Source organism: Polypterus senegalus, chromosome 10 (assembly GCF_016835505.1).
Source record: "Polypterus senegalus isolate Bchr_013 chromosome 10, ASM1683550v1, whole genome shotgun sequence".
In the NCBI taxonomy this organism is placed as follows: domain Eukaryota; kingdom Metazoa; phylum Chordata; class Cladistia; order Polypteriformes; family Polypteridae; genus Polypterus; species Polypterus senegalus.
Window position 1 is genome coordinate 557258 of NC_053163.1, and position 26980 is coordinate 584237.

Sequence of the window (26980 nt, forward strand, 5' to 3'; positions counted from 1 at the left end):
GTTATAAGAACTAAGGGTCTCCACCCGCCTCTCCCAAAGATGGCGCAGGCTTGGACATGTGACCAGTTCTTTGTGTCGCCTCGCCAGCTCTTTCACAGTCCATTAGATGATTTTCTGCTTTCTAGTTGTCTTTTCTCTCTGCGGGGACAAAACACCTAAAGGAACAAATGTCTTTGATAGCCGGAGAGACTTCAGTTGAGTCCCTCTGTGGTAATACGCGGGTCGCGTCTTACCAAATTTAAGTAAGTAGCAGCATGTATATCACTATAAGAAAGTGCACTTACCGTAGGCGCGTTCAGGGCGCTGTCGCGGGAACGCAGGGCCGTCTAGCGGGTGAGCGCTGTGAGGCGCGGGATGTTGGACACACGTGGGGCCGGTATAATGGCCAGTACGGGCTCCGCCGCATGTGTTCATTTTTACACTCCGGTGTCCTCGCAGCCTGCCTAGTGCACGCGGCGCGCCTAAAAGAGAAAGCCAGCATTTGATTGATTGAGTCAGAGATGGGAATCCCATAATGTTAGAGAAATGATTTTACTTACTGGTGAGTCAACCACGGTCGTGCTTGAGCTCAGCATAGCCGTTGGCTGTACCGGAGGGCTTATACGCGCGCGCGACCCGCAGGAGTTTGGTTTTAAATACATAGTTGCACGGGGCGTGTCGCGGCGTGTGGCGTGAATGCGCTACCGTCTACCGGGATAGGTGCATGAGGTAGACATGTTGGCAGATTGGCTGGACAATCTTGCCGGTTATATTTAAAGAGTTACCGGCCAACAGGGTCGTCAGTGGACCTAAGAGCGAGGTAGGAATAAGCACTGCTGAGCTATTTGGAGGAGCAGTTGTAATTTTGGCGGCTTTTGCATGTATTCTTTTGTATATATAGAGTTATATATCTCCTAGTGATTATTTTTGGTGGAGGTATGTATACTTATTTGGTGCTGGGATAGTTTTTGATTTTGGGTTTGGTGCAATTGTTTTATTTTTGTATGTACACACACACTTGTTTTTTGTGCATATTTCTTTCCTGCTGGAGGAACGTCTTGAACCCGGGATAAGAGAAGACAACCTTCATTATTGGAGCGTGTGTGTGTAGTTTCTGTAGGAGTGCACCATTCACCCTTCAATTTTTGTCTGTGTCTCATCTCTCCATTTGATCCCGTTCGGTTCATGAACTATCAGATGTCCAGAGTGTAGGCTGGGGCCACTTCCCACTACACGGGATATCACACCCTCACATTGAAATGTTAAATAAATAAATGAATGAATGAATGAATACAGTGTGTACCAAACCCTTTGCAGTTTGACCTCAGAACAATTCTTTAAAAGAAATCCACAAGACTTTATGACGTACTGCAAAATCTGACGGTCAGCGGACCCGAATGTCACCATCTTCTTTGACGTCTGCATCTCAACACAAAGTAAAACGCCACACAGGAGTCAAAGCGGGTCAGTCCTCCTCCTCCTCCTCCTCCTCTTCCTCCTCCACAGGTGATGAGCTGACTGGACAAATGAAGCCTGCAGGTAGCCAGCTGGGTGTCCAGCCTATGAAGCTGATGAGAATGGGGTCTGTGAACAGGTGCTGCCCCCCTGAGCGAGTCCTCAAGTCCTCTGCTGCTGTGCTAAAGTCATGGCCTTGACTGTCACTGTCCATTCGAACAACTTACTGCCCAGCTCGTTGATGCTTGACTGACCTCTCCGTTCTAATGATGTGCAGCTAATAGAAAGCAGGAGGACATGATGGCCGGTCGTAAGCTACTTGGCATGGCTGACGTCCACATTTCAGAAAGTCTCGTTTCTCCTTCTCAAACCCATCAGTCAGACTCTCTCTGGTTTTGATGTCTGGCCTGGCATACTCTGCTCTGATGGCTACCAACCACATCTCTCTGTCACTTAGAATCTCAAAGCCTTTTTTTGTGGTGTTTGCTGTTATCCACACCACCATTTTGTGCTCCCGCACTACTTGCTGTTCTCATGCCCATTTGATGTTTAGGTGACTGCTGACCTTTGACCTAACATACTGCAGTTCCTCAGAACACCTATGGGGGGCCCTCCTACCTCTGATGACCACCCCAGTGCACAACGTGTCTATCTGAGCATCATGGACATCTCCAGATTGTTTGGTGGTCAGAAAGGTTCAAAGAAAAGATGACTGCAGTGTCATAAGAATTAACCCGACTATCAAAACCGAAAGGATCAACCAGGAGGCTGCAACTCAAGTGTCATGTGACGATGACACAGGGGACTTCACAGCACCCACACCAGCAAAGGGAAAAGCCAGCCTTTAAATTGTGTGCCATGTTTAATTGATCACAGTGTGTAGGAATTACAGTTACAGAGCACGGGGTTAGTTTGACATTCTTATGGTTTAAATGTGCGTTTGCCTTAAAACACCTCCTAAGATATTCATTATTATTATTCATATTTTTAATTTTGCACGTTTTGTTTGCCGTTACTTTGGTTTATTGTATTAAACGAAGACAGTCGTGTTTTTCCGTCCATAATTATTTCTGCTTTGCTGTTTTTCATTTTTTTTCCTTCTAGGAGTGGAGGGCGCCGGGGGCTCCTGGTGGGCTTCGGGCGGCACTGCGCTCGGCTGCAGATCTCCGTAACTGCGATTTCGATCGCGGGTTTGAATTACAGACCCCAAAAGTGCAACATTAGACATCTCAACTACCACCTCAGTTAATGAAAATGACCTCAATAAGTTCCCCCGGCGTCAGCTGTTAAGACCCCGTCTTTATGCGCCTTCCACGTCTCTCTGATTTCTGGTTTGCGGCTCTTGTGTGTTTAACGGGTGGGTCTTTTGGTCCTCGTGGTCCTTTGCCATTTCCGCCCGCGTCTCTTTTGTTCTTGTTAAATTAACTTTCATTTAAAGACCCCCGCAGTGGTCCCTTCTCTCTTTTTCAGACAGTTCTTTTATTTTCAGACACTTGAAGCCCGAGTCACGACTCTCTCTTCAGTTCCGGATCTGTCGTGTCACTTCTCCATTGCTCCGCTGCCTGCTCACTTCACACGGGCCGCGGCTTTATTTACGATGATTTGGCGAAAGTAGCTGCTGCGGTCACAAGATCGACGAATGTAAAAACGAAAGTCAGAGACGAGCGAGCTTCATGGCCGGCTGGGCGCTGCCTGCGCTGCTTCTCCCTTTGCTCCTCGCTGCAGGTGAGTCAGGCGCAGGTGGGAAGGGCGGAGGGTTTCGGGGTGCGCGTTGACTGCGCAGGCGCGCGTCTACACAGCGACTCGGCCGAGCGAACCGCGGGTTTTATTGAATAGGGGGCCGTGAAGTGGGGTCCGTCGGCCTGCGCTTTAACACAATTACTAACAATACCGCACGAAACAAGTAAACGGTTGTTTCATCGCTCAAAATGAAAGATTGTTTTTTTACCTTCTTTCCCTGTTCAGCTCAGTAATAACATTTAATTATACTTATATAGCGCCTTTCCCGTGCATAATGCCCTTATTGACTTTCCAAAATGGTGTTTCACAAGAGTCAATATTTTGTGGCTGCTTTCAATGAAGCTCGTATGAAAATAACTTAAAAACTGTTTTGACTGCCACTGAAATGAATTCCACAGTAAAATCTGACATGGAAGGCCAGACGGTGATGGGCTCCTTTAGGAATATCCATTGTCTTATGTTAAGCAGGGCTTTGTTTAATACAGAAAGATACTTGTGACCTGTAGGGTCTGCTTCAGACCCCCAAACACAATAGTGCTGACACCAGTCACAGGTTCAAAAGCAGGTTTTACTTGCCTGGTGTGTAATTACAATAGAGACAACCTCTCCATCCGCACTTGAAACACAGCCATTCACATTCTTTTGCTTTTCTTCATCCTTCCTTCACACCAACTCCATCGCGCCTGGTGAAGTGACATGGTGGTCCCTTTCAGACTGGACCCAGGTGTACTGCACCCCAGAAGCAGGCCAGGGCCAGGTGGAACATCCTAACCCTAAACCCTAGAAGCCCCCAAGGACCCCACCAGGACTATAACTCTGACAATGGGGAGCAACGCCAGAGGGACGCTGGCATCCAGTGGACGGGGGGGCGCACACAACGCTGGAAGGCAATCACCCCCATACCCCCTGTCCATCCATTATATAAACATCCTGAGCAGGAAAGTGAATTACAGTCCCCGTGTTCGGGACGCCAGTCTAGAGTGACGTCCTTTAAATTGTACAGGCGGTACTTCGTCAAACGTCACTCTTTCAAATCCTGGGTGTTGTGTCCCTGGCTGAATGACGGTCACCTCTCAGCCAGGTGCTTAATGAAGGGTCATTGTCGTTTCTCTGACCTTTTCATAAACACACTGTAAGGGTTGTAAAGGCAAAGTACAAAATCACACACATTGCTAACTTTTACTCTTCATGTAACACACAGATGAGTGTCTTCTTCACATACTTCTCCAGTGTGTCGCCATTTCATTTCCCTTTCAAAAGTAATTAAGGAAACAAAGTAAAAAACCAATCAAAAGTAATCAAAGCCCCTCAAAGCGCGTGGCTCAAGCTCTCCTACAGCAGCACGTGTCCTTCACCCAGGGGCTCCTCCAGGCTCGGTGGGTTTTCTCTCCATTACAAGCGACCTGAGGCAGAACAAAGACCGCCGTCTGCCGTGACTTCCGTCGTATTCGGCAGCAGCACAGACGTGACCCCGACTCTGTGACTCAGGCCGTTAACCTGCCTGTATTCACCTCTGGTAGCCATTACCCATCAGGCCTTGCTCATATATGTATTTCAATCATAGCACGACTTCAGCCAAGTGGACCGTTACGTCAAGTGGCGCCATAACAGCCATCTCACTCCGAGACCCCCGATCACACGAACGCTCTTCCATTTATGGGGGTTTCACCTTCTGTCCACTCTACTCCGTCGTTTTCAAGCCTTGAAGATGAAGACGTTTAAAATGTTGGCTCTGAACACGAAGCGTCTGTGCTGTCGTGTGGTGTAAACGCGATTTTCTAAAAACGATTTTCTAATCTCCCTCTGATTGGCTCGTGCTTATTGCAAGGCCTTCCCTGATTGGGTCCTCTCGTCACTCCCTGACTGGTCAGACTGGTCAGTTGAATGTCTTTTTCCAACTCGCTTTCCTCGGCGCTTGTTGTCCTGCTTGTCCCTCTGTTGGAACGCTGCATGCCTGCGTCAAAGTCACTACAGTCTTGTGACGTCGCGGCCCTCGGCCTTGTTTTTAATTGTGATGTCACGTGGGCACCTCATGGTCACGGATGCCAGACCAGCCTTGAATTCCCCACTTGACACGCCACCTTCTCAAAGTTAAGCTCCCCTCTGCTGTCCTTTTACTCCTCGGACACATCTATTTAGATAAACACTCAGCGGTGACCACAGCAGGAGTTAGAAACCCACCAGCTGAAAGCTCACAGACTGGCCAGAGGTCCGACACTCAGAGGCCGTTACCATCATAATGCCCCACTATGTACAGACACTGAGGTCTTCTACTTCTGCTGATGCCCCATAATTCACTTTTTGGTCCTTGATGTGGCCCCTAAATCAGAGAGCCAGTGTGGCCTACAATCCAATGGCCATAAAAGACCCCAAACCACACCTTCACATCCCAAAGCAGACAACACCTTCAGAAGTCCATCTAATGGCACAAGCTTGTTGTGTTTGTAGGCTCGGAGGCCACCATCAGCGTCTTCTCATCTGAGCTCAGTATAATCGCTCTGAGGCACTCGGCTGTTGTGCTGCCATGCACCTTCACGGTCACACCAGGCCCCATCGACCCCAAAGGCCTGACTGTCATCTGGTACCAGTATGGGTTCCCAGTGGCCAAGTTTGAAAATAAAGAGTCCACGGTGAGACAGGAGGCCAGCCTGTTTGAAAATGACATCAGAAGAGGAAACGCCTCGCTGCTCCTGGAATCCATCGTGAAGAGGGACGAGGGACAGTATGAGTGTGAAGTCACCTATGGAGGAGAGAAGGGCTCAGCCAGCCTTGTGCTGACCATCCAAGGTGAGTGACCTTCAGGTAGCTCTGTCAATGCCAACTTAACCCTGTTGACTTTATGGATACCGTAGAGGTGGGGATGCCAGTAAGGACGATGTGTCTGTCTGTGTGTCTCCTCAGTCCCTCCTGAAGTCCTCCTGTCCCCCACGTCAGTTCAGCTGCTCCATGAGCACACGGTGACCTGCTCGGCCAAAGGCTTCTACCCTAAACCGATCCATTTTAGTTGGAAGAGAAATGGCAGGAGTGTCGACCCCCTGGGCACCACAGAGCCACAGATCAACTCAGACGGCACTCTGAACATGGAGAGCAGCTACCGCTTCACGCCCAAGAGCCGAGATGACCTGACCTGCGAGGTGACGCATGAGGCCCTGAAGGAGCCGCTGAGGAGATCCGTCACATGTGAGTGAGCCCGTCGTCTTTGTGTCAATAAGTACAAAAGGATGGGCCTGTGTGACTGGCGGCCATAAAGTGTATGTGTGTATGTGTGTGTGTGTGTGTGTGTGTGTGTGTGTGTGTGTGCGTGTGTGTGTATGTGTGCTCACAGCACTCCACAAGGCCTTCACTCCTTTTTCACATCCAGTTTCGAGGCCTTTGTCTTTTACGACTGGAGCTCAAGTGTGATGAGGGACCCGCCGAGGGTCTCAACGTAAGTTACCGGCAGACATTAAACCAACAAGCCTGGGGTGTGAAGCCTCTGCAGAACACCACCTGACCTTAGGGCCAATGATGGCACTGAATTCAAGCCCCCCATGTCATGGATGGCCCCTTATGCTGTTCACCCGTAGCCGCTTGGCTAATAAGGTCGCTCTTTAGATTTACAAAAGGAAACTGCGAGCCAGCAGAGTAAAACATTTACAGTCGTCTCATAAAGCAGCAGTGAAAAGTATAACATGATGATGTGAGAAAAGTCTGGGAGGAAACACAGCGGGCTAGTCGCCAAACTCCAAAAGGAGACCACTCTGAAGGTCCCCAGGGTCCAGTATGTGCTTACTTATCCTTCCATCTGTAGTTCTTAGTATGGCGTATTCCTTCTAAAACTCACCTTTCTGTCCCCTCTCTGTTTCCGTTAACCGCTTGGCCTGGTTTCAATGTTTCGTTAATTTCCTCTTTGCCAGTCTTTGCCGGTGGTTGGTGTTCTTGTTGTTTTCAGTAGACGCTGGCACTTGCCCAGCTGTGCCCTGTCCTGTCAGCACAAAGTGCCAGTGAGTGTTTAGAGGCCTCATGCTGTGTTCATTTACCGGACCCTCCAGACCCCCACCGACTGGCCGACATGCCGCACATCAACTTCTTTTGGGGTGCCAACTGACTTTTTCTTATTTTGTTCTTCTGATAACTGCAGATGTCGGACTGACCAGCGCAGAGGTTGGACTCATCATGGCCGCAGTGATCGCCTTCTTCATCCTCCTCCTCACCCTCTTCTGGTTCTTGTCAGGTGAGAGAACATGTGACTTGGGGCCATTGCTACTGTTGGTGACCCGCAGTGCCAGGACACAAGGTGGTGCCCTCCTCTTTTCTATCTAAAGTACAATTTAGTAGCCCTGGGTGCAAAAAAGCCATTTTGAATTGGATGGGGGGGGGGCATGTAACATTTGATTGTGGACCCCCAAACTGCATTCGTTTTAGGAAGTAAAACATTCACAGGAGTCAACAATTACAAGTATGGATGTTCTCAGGGGCACCTAGATGTTGAGGGCCTGCATGACCACCTTACGTGCCCCCCTAAGAGCAGCAGTTTTCAAAAGCAAACACATTTAGGAACTCAAATAATCAAATCATAAGAGAATATCAGAAAGCATTCAAAGCCATTTTATTAGGAGAGATGGGCGGCAGAACCCTCTGGACGTCACCGACGCAGCTCAGCAGCGACACGAGTCATGGTCAGGGTTAGTGCGGGGGGCAGGCGTCTTTAAGAAAGGGGGCCGCTTCGCTTGTTCTTTTGTTTTCTTCATTGTTAGGGACGGCGTTGTCTTCCAGTGACTTTGTAAGAGTCGTTTGGATCTTGTGCTTGATTTGTGACTGAAATGAGCCGAGTATTCAAATAAATAAATAAATAAATAAATAAATAAATAAATAAATAAATAACCTTACAGCCAACAGCATTTTCTGTGTCTGATGTTCTAACTCTGCCAGCCTATAAAGGCCAGCGTACCAATCACCAGAAGGTAAAAAAGAAACAATAGAGGAGAAATGGCGGATATTCATTTTCAAATCACCTTTCCTGCCTTACTGACTCACTGACCTCTCAGAGGGCTCAAGACCCCAAACCATTCACCTGGGCTCAGCCTTCAAATCCTCCGCTGTTTTACTTTTGACGAGGGTCCACAGGACTTTTGGGCACTGTTCAATCACTCGGGCACACGTATCGTTTAACTGTGGTAAACTGGTAGAGCCCACCTCATGCAGACTCTCTTCCTTCCTTACCCAGTGCCACTCAAAGTGCCCAAGTGTCTGCCAATCACAACCCTGCTATTTAAATCAGTGGCGCCACTTGGTGCCCAGCTGCTGAATCTGTGGACCACCCTAGAGAGCCCCCTTTTAGTCAAGTAGACAGGTGGCTACTCCGCCATCTCTTATGGCGTATCTACAGGTACATCACCATCACTGACTGTGCCAACTTCAAATGCAGATGGCATCACTTCATTAGCCCACTGCTGCTCCAGGCTGGCACAGCTTGTCTAAGTAAGTTAATGTGGCCCTTCTATTCATTTCACATTAACATCACTCTAATGTTCTTCATAAAGCATTTTAAAAAGGAACATTATAATAATATCTGGCAATTACGAGGGTGGAGAATAAAAAAATAATAAAAACAAACAAGCTCAATTATTACATCAGTGGTGCCAAAAGTGAAAAAAATACTGAAAGAGAAAGCAAAAGAGAGGAACACAAATAACTTTTGGGAATAAAGAAAGAAAGAAAGAAAGAAAGAAAGAAAGAAAGAAAGAAAGAAAGAAAGAAAGGTCAATAGAAAAAATAAAAAGAGAAAAGAAATCATGAAATGCCAGGAGAGGAGCCAACATTAGTGAAGAGCATCAGAACACCTGGTCAGTTAGTGCCCACCGTGGGGCTCCTCACATGCAGCTCTCATTCTGAGCCCATCTCCTGTCTTTCAGTGTCCCTGTCACCTCTCGTCCCATTAAAGTTGGTCCAAGATGAGCCGACGTCCATCCGGAGCACCATCAAGGGCTGGAGGCTCAGACTGGTCACCCTGCAGTGGCTCATAAATGACGTGAGACTGGCCTGGCACGCACTGGACAGACAGCAGACAGACTGTCAGGTGGACAGTATGCCCCTCGTTGACCCATCTGGTCACACCCTGACTAAAGGACAATCTGCAGGAGGCCTTCTTCTAGTGGAGACCCCCATAGAACTGCACTTTACACCCAAGAGAGGCGAGCACCAGGGGGCCGAGCTGAAGTGTCGGGCGACTCACCGGCTAACCAGAAGGAGCGTGGAGCGCGTGGTCAGACTGGAGCAGGTGTGTGGTAAGTGAGCCCCTCTGTGTCCTTCTCTCTAGTCTGCTGTGCTGACCACCATTAATGACGTGCAGTCGCAGTTTTGAGCTCATCGATGTCTCCTGTGTTGATGGCTTTCAGTTCGGCCTCAACTCTCGGATATCGAGAACGTCTCTCAGGACTCGGACTCCGATGTCAGGCTGCAGATCAGGGCAGAGGAGTTCTACCCAGCAGACATCAGCTTCACGTGGAAACTGGGAGAAGACAGAGTGCCATCACAACTACTGGACATCACAAAAACCAACAACGGGAACTTCAGCACTGGCAGCATCTGCTCCATCCCCCTGTCTCGGCTCCAGAGCCTTGGGTTCAAAATCTCAGTGGTCACTGAGCACAAATCCATGGGGAGAGTGGAGAAGACGGCCACCGGGGACACTCCAGGTAAGCAGGTATACAAGTGGCACTGGGGTCTTAACTAGAATTGTTAGACACTGAGCTGAATGTACGGAGTATGTGGTCCACGATGAGAGTATCAAGTGACTTGTCAGGAGTTTTGGAAGTAGTCTGAGGCTCTCAGTACTTTTAACTTTGAATGCTACAGAAATAAAGACCACATGCTGTTAGCCCCCTTAAATAGTCATCAGGCAGGTTGAGATGGTAAGATAAGGTGACAACTGTACAGGGATGGACCACTGGCTTGACCTCTTGTGTTTGCTCAACAACTGACGATCCCTCCTGAGGTCCTTCCCTGTGCTGAGGGGTTTCTAACTTGGAGACCAGAAGATGGAGGAGAAGGGTCCAGCTGCAGACCTCCAGAGCTCCATGGTTTGGACAGTGCGGTGAACGGCTAATCGGGTTTCATGTTTAGGTCACGGGGTTTACACAGCAGAAAATCAAGCTGGTGGCACTCCATGACAGTGCTGCTACCCGAGAGAGAGTCCAATAATGACACGCCCACTGCGAGACACACCCACTCGACAGCTGTCACTATTCATGAGGCAGATAACTCCTCCCATCTTAACGCATGGGCACGCTGGGCAGTTGCCGATCTCTGTATGTTGGACGTGCCGAGTGGTGGTGTAGGGTGGGGGTCCCAGTGCACTGCTTTGCCTGTAATGTTGTTACGATGGCCCTGGTGGCCTGTGGGCACTCATGGCATATCTTATTGAGAATTGAAAATGCTTTGGGCTTTGTTTGCTTGTCTCGTTATCACACCTTGATTCCCTTGCTACGTTTTTCTTGCCATCAACTTTTATTTGCAGTCGAGTCGAGGAAATGTCAGAACCACCAGTAGCTGGAGTCCAGTTTTCAGCATATTTTGGATTTTATTAATTAGATAAATGTAATCTAAATGTTCATATTTTTCTGCACACTTTTGAAGTTTTCAAACAATCGTATCTTGAACTCTGAGTGTAAGCAGGCAGCCTCAGTGTTGAAACTGCATATGTTACTAAAAGGTCTGTAAGTATTTGGACGGTGACACCACTTTCAGAACTTTGGCTCTGTGTGCCACCACAATGGATTTGAAATGAAATGAAGTGCAGACGCAGAGTTTTAACTCAAAGGGTTTCACTAAAATGTCACATGAGCCATTTAGGAATGGCCGCTCTATTGAGATTTTCACGCCGCACATGGCAGCCACAGGAAGAGCAGATTTCCAGCCCCAAAATGAAGAGCCATACTTATCTGGTCTTCATTTGAATGTTCATCACTTACACTGCCCAGAGAAATCAGCTGAAAGAAACCCAATGGGAACAAAACATTCTTCATCGTCTCTCCTCTTAGACTCAGCCCATCAGTTAGCATATGAAGTTTGCTCTTCTTTAGGATGAGTAAGCAAATCATTGACAGATAAATAAAGATGTGGCTGTGGCTGTCCAAGTGTCCACCACCAGCTGCCCTTCTGTGTTTCAGGTATTGATGGACGTCCACAGCTGTCTGACATTGAACTGCTCAGTTTCTCAAGAGTTGGCCACCCCTGCACTCTGAGCTGCACCATCTCCAAGTTCTTCCCCAGTGGTCTCAATGTGACGTGGCTGCGAGAAGGAGGGGAGACTGGACTTCGGCCAGTTACTGCAGGGGAGGCGTGGGGAGCCACAGTGAGAACATCAAAGCCAGAGCAGAAGAACAACACTTACGAGGTGACGTCTACGGTTCAATTCACTCCAAAGAGTCACGAAATAGAGCAGGTGACGTACGTCTGCAGGGTAGAACATGTGACCTTGCAGATCCCCAACGAGAAGGACATCAGGCTGACGTCGGCTGGTAAGACGGCTCTTCATTGTGACGTTTGTCTGTCGGCTTCGCTTCTGTCGGTAACTAAACCTGTTTGGGTTTCCCTTAAACTCCTCATTGTTACGTTTCAGCCATTGTGTGTCCTCTGCCTTCTTTGTTCATTGTAAAGTGTTTTTTATGTTTACTATATTGATGTATTGTTTATGACTAGTACTCTCTGTCTTCATTTACGGCGTGGATTTTATACGTCTGTGGTGGGCTGGCACCCTGCCTGGGGTTTGTTTCCTGCCTTGCGCCCTGTGGTGGCTCCAGCAGACCCACGTGACCCTGTAGTTAGGATATAGGGGCTTGGATAATGGATGGATGGATGGATTTGTATGTTCTTCTTTGTTCTTTGAGGTTTTGTTTTGTGTGGAACTCCAACAGGAGGCGCCAAACTGGTGTCACTGCCAATGGAACGGCCTTTGGCAGTTCATCGATGTTGGGAAAGTGTTTCTTTCTTTTTAGGGAGTATTCCCCATTTTAATGAGATTTATTTGTTTTTGTTTTAGACTTTCAACTTTTGGATTGCAGGTTAAAGTTTATTGTGGTGGGTTTCCTTGTTTGGCCAACTCTTTTTGCCTTTGCAGTCGTATTTTTTAAATTCTTCATTTGCTCATTTATAAACTTTCTCTCAAGCCAGAGGTTTTTACAGTTCCTCTCCCTTGTGGGGCACTCGATTAGATGATACTTTATGTGGATCTGAGGGGAAATTAAAATTTTACAAAGTAATAATAACAACAACAACAACAATAATAATAATAATAATAATAATAATACTGCGGTGGGTTGGCACCCTGCTCAGGATTGGTTCCTGCCTTGTGCCCTGTGTTGGCTGGGATTGGCTCCAGTAGACCCCCGTGACCCTGTATTCGGATTCAGCGGGTTAGAAAATGGATGGATGGATGGATGGATAATAATAATAATAATAATAATAATAATATAGTGTATTGTGTATATTTTGGGACATTTAAAGAAACAGTTTGAACTTTTAAAGTCCAATTCCCTTTTTGAGTGTGAGTAGGCCGAAGCCTGCCTGTGGAATTGGGTGGTGAGGCTGCCTGGGCTGAGGCCTACTCTAAGCAGGCTAGTGAAGACCCTGAGATTCATGGAGGGCTTGCCTGTCCTTCTCTTCATGTGGGTGTGTGTGTGTGTGTGTCATTTACTCTTTCTGCACAGTTTTTAGCACTGGTGTGTCTCGTGGAAGTCCTTTGACAGGTCATAGGCCCCGGTGTTCAACAGTGTGACGGACGTCAGTTCCCGTGTATTTCGTTTCTTTGAGATCTATTGTTGGCACTGTGCCTTGATAAATCTATTTCACTGGTTTCTTTGTATCAGTGTACTGCTGCTGGATTATGTGAATTTCCCCTTGGGATTAAATAAAGTATCTATCTATCTATCTATCTATCTATCTATCTATCTATCTATCTATCTATCTATCTATCTATCTATCTATCTATCTATCTATCTATCTATCTATCTATCTATCTATCTATCTATCTATCTATCTATCTATAACAGAAGGTAAAACACAATGATAATCTGCCCGTAGTTTCTTTTAACACTGATGGCCAATGAATAAAATGACAGTTACAGTCCCAACTTATTTTTTGTGTTGCGCCCTTCACTGAGTGCAGGTGAACAACACTGTGAACAATTCTCAGTTAAAACACACGTATAGGTTACACTAACTACTAAATACAGAACTAGTTAACATTAAAATGCAGATTTATTAAAGCATGCAGAGAGCGAGGCTGAAACTGGTTGAGCATTAATTGAAAGCAGCGATGCTTGTCAATATTTGAAGTATGAACTACAGTCAGCTGACAATGGAGGAGATTAAAACCGTAACAAGACCTCGGCCACTGGCCGCCTGCCCCCTATAGTGGACTCGGTGCTGGCCGCCCAATCTGACGAGTGGCACGACTCTGGGCAGCCCCTCAAATGCTCGTCACTTCCTGGCCTTTATCTGCCGGCTGCCCCCTTGAAGTACTCAGAAATCCCTTTATCGTCGTACCCTTTACAGAGTCTCTTATACATTATTATTTAAATTTGCTCTGAAGTAAACCTACTAAAAATAAAAAAGCGCTTCTCCCAAACTCACACAACCACAAAATATTATTAAAGATGTATTTAAAACAATAAATTGATAAGAAAAACATGATAACCTAGTTCATATTACACGAGAGCAAGCTAAAGAAACAAAAGTGAACCAACTGAATTAAAAAAGAAGTCGAAACGTTAACAAGGAAAAACAAGACAATGAGAATAGAAGAGCAATAAAGACGCACACGCCTAAAGAATTTAATCAGAATTAACAGAGAGCCGTTAGACGTCAGGATTCTCGTTTAATCTTGTAAATGTTAAATCTCAAGAGTAAAACCAAACCAAACCAGAAACAAAACTCGAGGACAAGACGAGGACCCCAAACCCCAACCCTAATTTCTCTACACACAAAATGAGCCTGCCACCCAGAACTCGAGGTGCAGGGTTTGTGACCTGCACTGACAAAATGGGCCTAAAATTCTCAAAAGGGAGAGGGGAACCGTCAAACCCCTTGTCCCAAAAATGAACCAATAATGATCATCTTTAACATGAAGTTTTATATTAACAAAGATTTGACAAAGAAAAATAAGAACCTTGTCTCAAAAAAGGCAACTCAAAAAATAAAACAAAAAACCTAATCCTGGACACAATGAGGAAAACCTCGAATGAGAAGAATTCCAAAAACCAGAAATTTAAAACCAAGTACTTTAAAACACTCAAAAAACACAATCCAGAAATCTAGAAATGAAAGCCAAACAGCACAGTCAGGATCAGGGGATACCTAAGCAGCAGTGCTGAAGACTGAAGGACCCTCAACTTCAACACCCTTTAGGCTCAATACACTGAAGGAATGAAGAATAACTTGTAGAGCCATTCTGAAATAAACTAAGAAATAAACGAGACAATGCTAAATTAACAACTGAATGATACTAAAACCAGGAGAGCTGTCCCCTCGACTTTCTGGTTTACTCAGATATGACGATGGATATTTGAGGAGTAAACCACAAGACAAGGATTAGATTATTATATTCTGTACGTTATAGAGCCATCAACATCAAATCAAATCAAATCAAATTAATAATATATCACACAATTATTATCAAAGTCAAGTTGAATAAATCAGACTCTTCAGCTGCATGAATAAAAGGTGAAGTAGCACTACTGGTTATCAGAAAATGGCCAAAAAGGTGATAGAAATCTACAGTTTATACCGAAGTCGTCCTCAAGTTATCGTGTTTACACACACTCACTCAGACACACACATAAACACCAACACACACACAGAATGTTATTTTTGGACTCATGGAGGTCTAAAACATCGAGATTCATTGAAATCTTGAAAATCTAATTTTTGGACGATTACAGTACTTTCCTTATACTTCGTATACAAGAAAGTAAAAAGGAAGGAAACAACGACACACTCATAAAACCCAAAAAAGAAAGAACGTTATAAAAACGCCAATATACGTGAATAAAGAGAGAATGAGGGTCCCGGTGATGAGTGGGGTCACACGTTGTGTACAAAGTGACTGTAACCCTGGTGACACCTCAGACGACACGCAAACCTCAGCCACACCAAGGGTCTTCCACCTCCATCCACACAGACCCCACCTTGAGCTCAGACCACACAGGTCGTTAACTTTGTCGTTAATGAGCTCTCTTTGCTTTTCCAGCTGAGAAGATGCGTCTCGTCGTCTCCGACATGCAGGTCGCCTTCACTTGCCTTGGTGAGCCCTGCCTCCTGACCTGCACCGTGTCAAACTTCAGTCCCAAAGAGATCACCGTGACGTGGCTCAGGAGGCAGAAGGAGACCAAGGAGCTTCTACTTGCTGGGGCAGGCAAGTGGAACCCCAGTGTAACCCACTTTGGTCCAGCGATGAGGAGCAGCAGGTACTCACTGGTATCCCAGGCAGAGTTCACCCCTTTGTCCCTTGGTGACCTGGAGGACATGGAGTACATCTGCAGAGTGGACCATCAGAGCCTTGGAGATAAGGCCATTGAGAAGAGCTGCTCAGTGAGTGCAGGTGAGTGGGGTCTTGAGCCAACAGAATGAAACCCACCTGCATGTACGCCCACCTATTTGACCCTCATTCTCTCACTCTTTCTCTCTGTCTAACCAATGCCCAGTCATGCAGCATCACCCCATCATGTCAGAAGTACGTGTCAAGGAGTTTAAAGCACTTGGCCAGCCCTGCACCCTGAGCTGCTCCATCCAGGACTTCTACCCCAAAGACATCAAGGTGACCTGGCAACAGGCAGGTGGGAAGGGACGAGACATCACAGGGGTGACATCTGAACCCCAGTGGGGAAAACGGAGCTACCAGCTGGAATCTGTGGCCACCTTCATCCCTAAAACTCTGAGTGACCTGGAGGACGTGGAGTACATCTGTAAGGTCGAGCACAAGACCCTCAACAAGAAGGGCATTGAGAGGTGCAGTGGGAAGCTGGTCATACCAGGTGAGTGTCCCACTGTGTCCTATGCCAGCCATCACAGACTGCTCTTTAGTGACAGAGTCTCGATTTTGATTAAAGTTCTTGTCCAGTTTTGCTGTTTGTCATCCATATTTGTTAAAGACAGCTCTGTGATGTGCGCTGAGGTCTTGATTTTTAATCTAAACCAGCAGACCCCGACTCTTTAGCTCATTTCAGGGAGCAGAAGTGCCAAGAGTCTCATGAAGTGTCATGCTAGTTTAGACCTCTGCTTCTGTCTGAACTGTGTCTAGCCGAGGAGCTCAGTTCCCAACTGGTATCTCCTTACATGTCCTTCACTCTGGACCCCAACTGTCACATGTGACCAACTTTTAAAAAGTGGTGACAAGAGTGAACCAGTCAGGTCAGGCTGGACTGAAGCAGCCAAGTGCTGGTGTGGCGTTGGGGTCCGGTAATGGGCAGCATGTGAGAGCTGTGTGTGTTTGTGCATTCAGACATGTTGTCACTTTTATCTCTTTGGCCTAAAGCAATGACTTGTTGTACAGAAATCCACGTCACTACCTCCTCAGTGACGGTCACTTTCACAGTGGTCACCTGCTCTTGTTTTATTTTTTCAGGCCTGCTGCACCCACCCGTCATGTCAGACATGCAGGTTTCGAGGTGGGGTGGACTTGGCCTGCCTTGCACCCTGAACTGCTGCATTGAGAACTTCTTCCCCAAAGAGATTGAAGTGACGTGGCACAGGAGGGACAAAAAGACGGGCAGTGAGGTCACTGCGGGGACTGATGAGTGGAAGGCTCAAGTTAAGACATCACCCCCAGAAGTAGAAAATGTCAGCTACTGGCTGAACAGTCAGGTCGCTTTCACCCCCCAGAGCCTGAGTGACGTGGACGAGGTAGACTACGTCTGTAAGGTGAAGCATAAGAACCTGGAGGAGACGTCCATGGAGAAGACTTCAGGTGAATCGCTGCCCACAGGTAGACGTCTTTTTATGGTTGACTCAACTGCACGTACACAAATAAAGTGACATGAAGGAATGACAATAAGTGTGTAAGTCACAAATGTGGCTTAGTCTTGGACAGAACATTCAGAGTGACCAGGCTGGGCTTTGAACCCGAGTCCCTGGAGCGGTGAAGCAGCAACATTAAGCTCTTTGCCACACGTAGTTTTCAATTCAATTGATTTAAAAATGTTTTGTTAGTGAATTCTGAGCAGCAGCAGCCTATTAGCTGGATCTCTCACTTTATGTAAAGTCTTCAGGGTTTAGATTTATTCTGGATGGTGTAACATTTAGTGAAGGTGTGGCATTCAGAATGTGACAGCACATGACAACACAATGGGCATCGGTCAGAAGACTGTGCCTCATCTTCTAGGGTCGGGGGGACTTCCAGGTCTGTTCTGCTGCAGGTTGTTCTACTCCTGCTCCCTAACCCTTCACACACACACACACACACTCAGAGACCCTGCCCACTCGAGCCCTGATTACAAGTGAGGCCCACAGTGCCCGTCACCCCTCTGTACTCCACGGTGGGGCTCGCTGGCTTTAGCATGGCCAACTCATGGGTGACCCCAGATGTAACCTGAGATCTCAAGGGGACAGACTGACCCCTGAGAATATCCTGGACACACAGAGACTGATGTGCCTTGACCAGTGCCACCTACCCACCAGAGAGGTGACACTTCAACTAACCCCGTGGCATCTCCCCACACCAGGTGACCTGTACTTACTTTATTACTCGATGCACTGAAGATGCACAGACAAGATCTAGAAATGTAAAAGTGTCCAAGTATTTATTAAAATAGAATAACAGCAAGTGACCTTAATGAAATAAATGATAAAAAAACACTTAATGATGATAGTGAGGTCTTCATGTGAAACGCTAATTCACCATTTAAAGTCAGAAAGCTTCAATCCCAGTGTCTGTAAAGACTGAGGTGACGTCACCATCAGCGGAGGAGTCACATTGGGTGACGAGAAGATTCAGCACTCGAGCTTTGACTGGCAGGTGAATGGCGGGCGTCTTCCTCGCGGTCTCTCTTCTCTCATTGGACGAGCTCATCTTTACATCTCAAGGCGTATGCGGCGTTCCACCCCTCGTGATGCTGCTGGCAGAGAACTGATTGGCCACGCTGATGATGGCAGATCTGCCTAAAAGCCTTCATGCCAAACGTAACTGAAAAGCACGTCACCTCGTCATGGGGGCTTTAGTAGTTTTCTCTCCCGTTTCCGTGGTGAAACAATTTCTCCCATTTAGAATCCGATTTATAGAAGTGCTGGTTATCCAGTTTAAGATTAAACATTTGAGTTTTGTCAGGTACAGTCTGAGGGGGACCCTGTGTTTGTATGAAAATGTGCTTTATAAGTAAATGTTGCTGCTCCATTTCTACTCTTGAACCATGTCTCTGCTCCAGGCCTTAAATGTTACATTATGATTGAGGACCAGGACAGGCAGGACAGAATGTTACACATTTAATTGTTTATAAATTAGCTTAAGGGGTCCAGAGTGTAAATAAGCAGAGTCAAATGAGTGTCACCAAAAGAAAAATACAACCCAAGTGACTGATTTGTGACCCGTTTAGTGTTTGTTACCACATGGCCCACGAATGGAGAGAGAGAATCACAGGCAGCCTGGCCTCTCCTATGGATGGAAGAGTAGAAAGTCACAGAGGGACATGTCCTCTCCTCAGGATGACAAATGGCATGCGAGACGCCGCCTATCACACACCTCCTGGACCAGCGAGTGGGCGCAGCATTCGCTAATGAAAGAGCTCAGACGCGGCACAGACCCCCAGTGGGTCTGCTTTGTTCCTGCGTGTAAGCAGCCATTGCGATTTCACACAAACAACAAAGAAAGGATAACCCGGTAGTTTGGTCGTAAACTGCCCTCTCAAACCTGCTGTCCAGTCCACGCTTTCCTCCTCGCATGGTGGGCTCCTCATACAATGTGCAGCATCTCTGTCTCTGAGCAAAGGACCCTCATGAAAACGACTACAAGCAGGTCGATGCAAAGCCTTCAGCCCCCCAGTCCAGCTGGCCAGGCACCCCCTGCTTTGGCTAACCAGCTGTGACCAGGAAGGGCAGTGAATGGCCCTGAGCTACACCTCATTTATGAACTTTTATTGTTTTCTCAAAATATATTTTTATCATAATAATTTTACACCTTCCACATGATAATTAGATTACAATAAAAGAAAATGTGCATTGATATCAAAAGGAAATTGCACTGAATTAGAAGAGCGTCTCCCGGGGGCTCTGACAGCAGTGGTCCGTCACTCACAGGACACGGAAGTCCGTCTGAGCCTGGCAGTCTTTTAAATGTGGGGCTCCTCCTGCTAAACTCCTGTTTAAATACACTCCATTCACACAGCATAACGTTAGTTGTCCCAGTTTATTTACTGAATAGCTGTGTCTTATCTAACTTATCCCATAATAATCTCAATATCCACATAAATGAAATATGCAAGTCTTATTGAACAAACTCTAAAGAGCTCCATTTCTTCTCCTTTGCTTTGTGACTTGAATGTTTTCTGAGTGACATTGTGGGACCCCATAGGCTGGCATGAGGTGACTGACCCTTTGTGTTGGTGCAGCCGTGTGCCGTGGTGAGCAGGAGGACATTTGAGATGCCAAGTGATGTTCTGATGTCAAGTCTTGTGAGATTTGCTTTAAAACAAACCTCAAACTGATGTCTTTGTAATTCACTTTGGATGAATGCGTCTGCTATGTGAATTAATTTGAATGTGCATTATGGACTTGACAATAATGAGGTGCAGATCGCTGAGAGGAGGCCAGTGGTAATGGGAAGGGGACGCAGGTGACACATACAAGTGACACTTGAGTTTGAAGGGGGGTAATGAGAAGCAGACCGGTATGTGAATAACTCTGATTGGGGTGTATGTGGTGTGGACGCTGATGCCCCCTTAAACCCAACAGAGAGACACTCAGGACACCAGGTAAAAGCACCAAGAAGATCTTTTCATAATTTAAACAGTGCCCTCCAAGCACCACAGCCACAACACACAAGTACATAAATTTAATAATCACAATTCTCTTTCTTCTCCACTCCTCCCAGCAAGCTCCGTCCACCTCCACCCAACTCCAGCTCGCTTGCTGGGTCTCCAGCAGTCCTTTAAAGAGGGCCGCACCCGGAAGTGCTTATGTTCTTCCGCCCACGTGACTTGTCAGCACTTCTGGATCAGATACAGAATTCAAGTTCTTTACTATAAGGACTATAAGCCTATAAGGGAAGCACGGCTCCTCAGGCCCTTCCACAGCACGACCTGGCACTACCCATGGCATCCAACAGATCAGGCGAGGAGAGTGATGGACCGTAATTCTGTATGGCAACCTCAGAACTTTATGTTAATAATGAGATTCACTCACCTCGCCCACAGAGGGACTGGACAGGAGTGGGTGGCCTTGGGGGGCTCTGCTGGTTAAATGGTGGAATACAAACAGGGGTAAGGAGTACAGAGGAGGATTTGTGTTCTCTGTCTGATACAATGAAGTTGTGTATTTTAATACGTTATGGTGCTGCCTGGTGGTTGGACATCCATCTTCCCATCCATCCACTTCCAAGCCCACTTCTCCCGTTGCAGGATCTTGGTGAAGCTGGCGTCCATCCCAGCAAGCTTAGGGCACAAACAAGTAGACAGAACAACTTGATTACAGCTACTGTCACCACACGGCTGTGCGAGAGGACCACCCAAGATTAAAACACAAATCCACAGCTTGGGGGGCTGGAGTGTGTGACAGGTCTCTGATGCCCAAGTGGCCCACCCTTCTCTAATCTGCTGTCTCTCCATGTTTACAGCTCTGTGCCACCCACCCTCTGTGTCTGACATCGAGGTGGCTAAGGACACATCAAATGACAATTCCTACATCCTGAGCTGCTCAATCCTGGACTTTTACCCCAAACTGATTGAAGTGACGTGGCTGCAAAGGAGTCTGAAGGCAAGCGGCGAGGTCTTGGAAGAGAATGCCTGGTGGAAGACTTCAGTTGATACACCCAGTCCAGACATGAAGGGAAATGGCTACAAAGTGCAGAGTCGGCTCACTTTTCCTCTTGACTCTTTAGCTCAGCTTGAAGACATGGAGTTCATCTGCAGGGTGGAACACGAATGTCTCTCTGCCCCTTTGGAGAAGCACTCTGGGAGGATTGTGATACCAGGTATGAGCTTTAATGGAGGTCGGCCATGTCGGAGCAGGCTGGTCCTGAGCCAGTTGGTGTGTTTCCGCTGTGCTCTTTTCTTCTCCTTTGCTTTGTGACATAAATGTTTTCTGAGTGACATGGCATGTCTCCATAGGCTGGCATGAGGTGACTGACCTCTGTGCTCTCTAGTCTGTCCCTGACACTCTGTCTCTCTGTCACAGATCTCGTTAATGAACCTCTAGTCTCTGACGTGGTGGCCCAGTTCACTGAATTCGGTCAGCTGTGCACTCTGAAATGCACCATGATGGCCTTCTACCCCAAAGACATCACGGTGACCTGGCAGAGGAAGTGGAAGAAGAAGAGGAGACCTTCTGCAGCAGAACTGGATCCTCTCAGCGTGACTCAGGATGGGCCGTCATTGAACAACATCAGGTACTGGGTGGTCTCCAAAGCCGAGTTCACCCCCCAGACCCTGAGTGACCTGGAGGACGTGGAGTACATCTGTAAAGTGGAGCACGAGACTCTGAAGGGGAAGGCCATTGAGAAGAGCTGGCCCAGTGCTAGAGGTGCGTCACCATCTTCTCACTTCTTGTGCTGTGCTGTCTGTCATTTTATTAATATTCAATGTTACAGTAAGATGTGCAGATTTTCTTGTCAATACTTTAGGGTTTATTTACTTTTATTTAGCAACGCCACCCAATGCTGGTCATGTATGTGTGGCGTGTGACATCATGGCCAGCACAGAGGGAGTGTGAAGGACGCCGTCTGCCACTGAGCTTTGGGGTCCTTTTGATTAAAACTACAAGACGTTGGAAGTTTAGCAGTTTTTAGGGCTTTGGTGGCCACTGTTTTGAGATCAGGATCACATTTTGATGCTCAATTTAAAAAGAGCTCCTAGCAGGTATTATGACCACCCTTTGGTCCACTCCTTTGATAGCCCACCGTCCCTCCATTTTAACTAATAAACTCAAATGCAGTAAGGCCAAGTCTGGTGGGCCAGGGGTTTGCGGTTTCTGGCCATAATAAGTGGCTTGTGTGACGCTGGGTCGGAGTTCATGAGGCTTCTGACCTTTAGACCTTCTCTGTGATTGGGAGGGGATTGTGGGTAAGCTGTGATGTCACGGGGATCATTTAAAGTCATTATTTATTGAGTGACGTTCCTGATGGCATTTAATCGTTTTAGTGGTGTTAAGCAGCACTCTGTCTGAAGTAACGCTTTATAACGTTTGACCGTAATGTTCACTCAGGTGTGGAGACAACGCCAAACGCTGATCACTTTAGGCTCCCATTATTTCAGAAACTGTATTCACAATGAAAACTTGACTTTGAAAAGATTTATTGGTCATTACGACAGATTACGTAGCTTACTGTTTAAAAAATCCCAGTTTTGGGTGGAAAACTCTGTTAAGATCAGCAGTGATGAAGACAGAGAAGTTAGCAGCCTGTTTTCAAATGTTGTGCTGACCGATTCTAACTCATCACCCCTGCAAATTCACTTCAGTGAGTTCAGTTTAGTAACTGTGCTCGTTTTGAAAATCCATGTTTACTGCTTCTTCTTAGTCTAAAATCCACTGTGCCGTATTTACAGTACCTGGCCTTCACTGAATCCAGTTAAGACCTCGTATGGACTGGCATCATGCTCGGGGTCTTCAAAAGAAGCTATTCTTAGTTTCAGTTCTCAGGGCGATGACAGATTCTGCTGCCAGATATTAGAGTTTCTAACAGCGACTTTGAACTGTTTGGGAGAGTTTTAAATCAAAGTCATCATTAACAGAATAGCTTAGATCAGGGGCTCACAGATTTTAAGTCAATGCCACCCAAAATATTGTACCACCTGATCAGGACCCCCACTGATATAAAGATAATAATGTGAAGCAGAGCAGGACCTTGGATCTCACTTACTGTTAAGACGCTGGATGATTTTGTATAACAGCAGAAATATTAATGAAAGCAAATGTTTAACTATAATGCAATAGATAGACAGAAGTGAAAGGCACTATATAATAGATAGATAGATAGATAGAGTGAAAGGCACTATATAATAGATAGATAGATAGAGTGAAAGGCACTATATAATAGATAGATAGATAGAGTGAAAGGCACTATATAATAGATAGATAGATAGATGGAGTGAAAGGCACTATATAATAGATAGATAGATAGATGGAGTGAAAGGCACTATATAATAGATAGATAGATAGATAGATAGAGTGAAAGGCACTATATAATAGATAGATAGATAGATAGATAGATGTGAAAGGCACTATATAATGGATAGATAGATAGAAGTGAAAGGCACTATATAATGGATAGATAGATAGAAGTGAAAGGCACTATATAATAGATAGATAGATAGATAGATAGATGTAAATGGTGCTATATAACAGATATATAGATAGACTGCAGTAGGCTGGCGCCCTGCCGGGGTTTGTTTCCTGCCTTGTGCCCTGTGTTGGCTGGGATTGGCTCCAGCAGACCCCCGTGACCCTGTAGTTAGGATATAGTGGGTTGGATAATGGTTAGATAGATAGATAGATAGATACTTTATTTGTCCCAAGGTGGAGATTAAAACTTTTTGGAAGATCTAACCATCTCTACCTGCTGTATTCTAACCAATCCAAACTCCCAGACACACTCAAGGATGTCTGGTTTGGACGATGAGAGACGCGCTGCTGCCAGTAACAGGAGTGTTGAACAACACGATTAAAGAAATCTAACGCATTACTCCTTTGGATCTGAATTGCTTGTGTTAATGTATTGACTTTAAACTGAAGCCGAGGTCCCACGGCGCCATCTTATTTGAGTTGGTCCTTCAGTTGGCAGCCTCTGCCTGGCACTCTGTTTCCTGGTCCGCCTTTAATCCTCTGTCTTCTTGTTTCATGTTTTTTGACAGAGCCACGCATTTCCGACATTGAGGTCCACTTCACTGGACTCAATCAGCTCTGCACTTTCAGCCTCACTGCGTCAGACTTCTTCCCTAAAGAGATTAACATCAACTGGGAGAGAAAGCGCAGCTCAAAATTAATGAATTTTGTCAAACAGAAGTGGAATCCTCGAGTGAGGCAGGATGAGCCATCTTGGAATGACCTGAAGTACTCCCTGACGTCTACAGCAGAATTCACCCCCACGGCTCTGAGTGACCTGGAGGACGTGGAGTTCATCTGTAAGGTCAAACACGAGACTATGAAGGGGAAGGCCATCGAGAAGAGCTGCTCCATATCTCCAGGTGCTCGTGTGACCCCATGTCAGATGTTCAGTTTCCTTCCCTGCGTGTTCTCCATGACACGTCTTGTTCTGTTCAAACCTCAGTAATTCAGAAACATTTATTTTGTTTTATATGATAATCAGAGGTGTCAACATAAAAGTTGAATGGTATTTCTTCAACATTTCCAAGCCTGCCTAATCAGTTCAGAGTCGCTGGGAGGCAGAGCTTCTCCTGGCGGCACTGGGCATAAGGCAGGATCTAACTGCCCAGAGGGTGCCCCCTGAGTGCACAGCCCACCTATCAGCACCAGTCCAGTAAACCTGAATGCCTCATTGAAAATGGAGACCCTGCACCAACACAGCACCCCGCTGTGGGGCTTCAATGCAGGACTCTGGACTTGTGAAGTGGCAGCGCCAGCCACCACACCAATGGATGGCACGACTTAGTGCCACCTGATGGCCTGTAAGGCTAGCTGTAGTTGTGTCTGGTGTGCCCAGCCTGACTACTTGTTAAAATCTCTTTAGGCCCCATGAACACACTGGACAAACCTAAGGAATGTACAACTTTTATTTGACATTTTTAAATGACCGAATCCAGGAGATTTCACACTTCTGTCAAACTGTCTCCATTCAGTTTTAACATCCGCCGTGTCTGCTTGTTATAAGCTGTGTGGTATGGGGCTGGTAAAAGCAGTGCTGATGTTTGTGTTGCACCATCTGTTGGAATGACAAAAGCAATGAACTTTATTACTATGTACATTACAAAATCCATTCCAACAGGTGGTGCACTGCAAATGTTAATGCTGAATACGCCAAGTTCTACGCTGATTTCAACGTCTACAGCTACTAGCATAACAAAATGATTTAAAGTATTCATTTAATGTATTCACAATGATAAAAGTATTCTGATATAAACCAGTGCATCACAAACACACATCACTGCCCCTCACGAGAGAGGAGATGCCAATCAGTGGGAGAGGGTAAATAACATCTGGAAAGTGTCTCTTTATACACACCGTAAATAAGACTTGACTTGGAGTTAACATGGCGTGGTCTGGTGTGAAGTGGGACACGCTGGCGCTGCGATTTGCTCTTCATTTCTTCTCGTCTTCTGCCACTAATTCTTTTTCCTTCTCTTTCTCTCCTTGGCTCCTCCTGCTGACACACAGAATCCCTGAGACCTTCACCTCGTGATGCCCGCCGACCTCTGAATGGCACCTCGGTGTGACCAGACGACGCTAACATGGCGGCCCAGCTCGAGACCTCCATGGTCTGATCGTGAGGACCCCCTGGAGAGCCGACAGGTCGACGCACCTTTGACTTTGAGTCGACATTCTTGATGTTATTCTGACCCTCAGCTTTATTTTCCTTCCCTGCTTTATGTGAAGCCGTGAGGTTTGGTTGCTTTTTTATACCTTTGATACATTTTGTATGAACCACGAAGAATAAGAATTGAATAAAACTGAAATGAACTTCCCAAGTGTCCATATTGTTAGGATATCGTGATGTCGGTTTGTGTTTTCATTCAGTTTTAGATTAAGAACATCTTGTTAGCTACAGGGAACTAAATGAATGAACCGAAGCAAATATGGCGGACACAACGGGCAGAGGGAGGCGTCCTGTGCGGCTGAGTTTGGTGGACACTTGGCGACAGCAGGTCAGCACGGGGAGATGGCGGCGAGTTAAATTACGAGAAGAGACGGGCGAACGTTCAGTTAGAGAGCAGTGAATGACCCTCAGCCATACAGAGGCCGGTGACAGAAGGACTTGGAGGAGGCAGGTGACGAGTGGGGCAGAACTGTGTGGCCATCGCCGACACGACAGTCACATGTACAAATGAGCAAGTGCTGGGGGTCTTTGACAAAGGAGGGCTAACCAAGGTCAACGTCTGATAATGGAGACAACAAACTGACCAAACCAAACCGCGAGCCAAACTCAAAGTCACAAAACAAACATCGGCCAAATCCCAAACAAGAGGTCGTGGACTTATTAACAAGGGTCTGGACGTCAATCCGAGGGTACCACCGGCTTCTCCAGTGGTGGTCTGATGACACCACGCAGCACAGTTCACAAGATAGCAACGGACATTGTAAAGCAATGGCCTTGAAAATTTAAAACAATGGTGACTGATGACATCACAATTAAAATAACAATACTAAGACATAAACAAATTATACAAAATAAATCAGGGGAATGCAAATGTCTTCTGAAATCGGACACTCACCCTCAGAATTTGTAGTTGTCCCCTAACCTGAATGACTGTTGGGATAAAACCAAGAACACCAGGGGGCCTGCTGCCCCATCCTGACTCCTCCCAGTAGTTTGCATATTTTAATATGCAAATCAATATAAACAGCTCTTCCCAGTCAGTGTTTGGTTAAAAGACAATGGAAAAAGAATTTCAGTGACTGTGAAGTTGAGGCTGTGACGGGTGGCCGGGGCCCATGCCCAGCTGGGATGCCC

General features: G+C 46.5%; 1 protein-coding gene across 1 annotated transcript; it reads left to right on the forward strand.

The window, feature by feature from the left end:
- The first annotated feature begins 1201 nt into the window (after positions 1-1201).
- LOC120536423 lies at positions 1202-25994 on the forward strand. The gene is made up of 14 exons (XM_039764763.1): positions 1202-3159; positions 5623-5961; positions 6076-6354; positions 7295-7387; positions 9069-9440; positions 9552-9851; positions 11325-11675; positions 15404-15754; positions 15858-16187; positions 16778-17137; positions 20975-21331; positions 21535-21879; positions 24207-24539; positions 25687-25994. The coding sequence occupies exons 1-14, from the start codon at positions 3108-3110 to the stop codon at positions 25743-25745; spliced, it is 3921 nt and encodes a 1306-aa protein (XP_039620697.1). The 5' UTR covers positions 1202-3107; the 3' UTR covers positions 25746-25994.
- Positions 25995-26980: the final 986 nt, after the last annotated feature.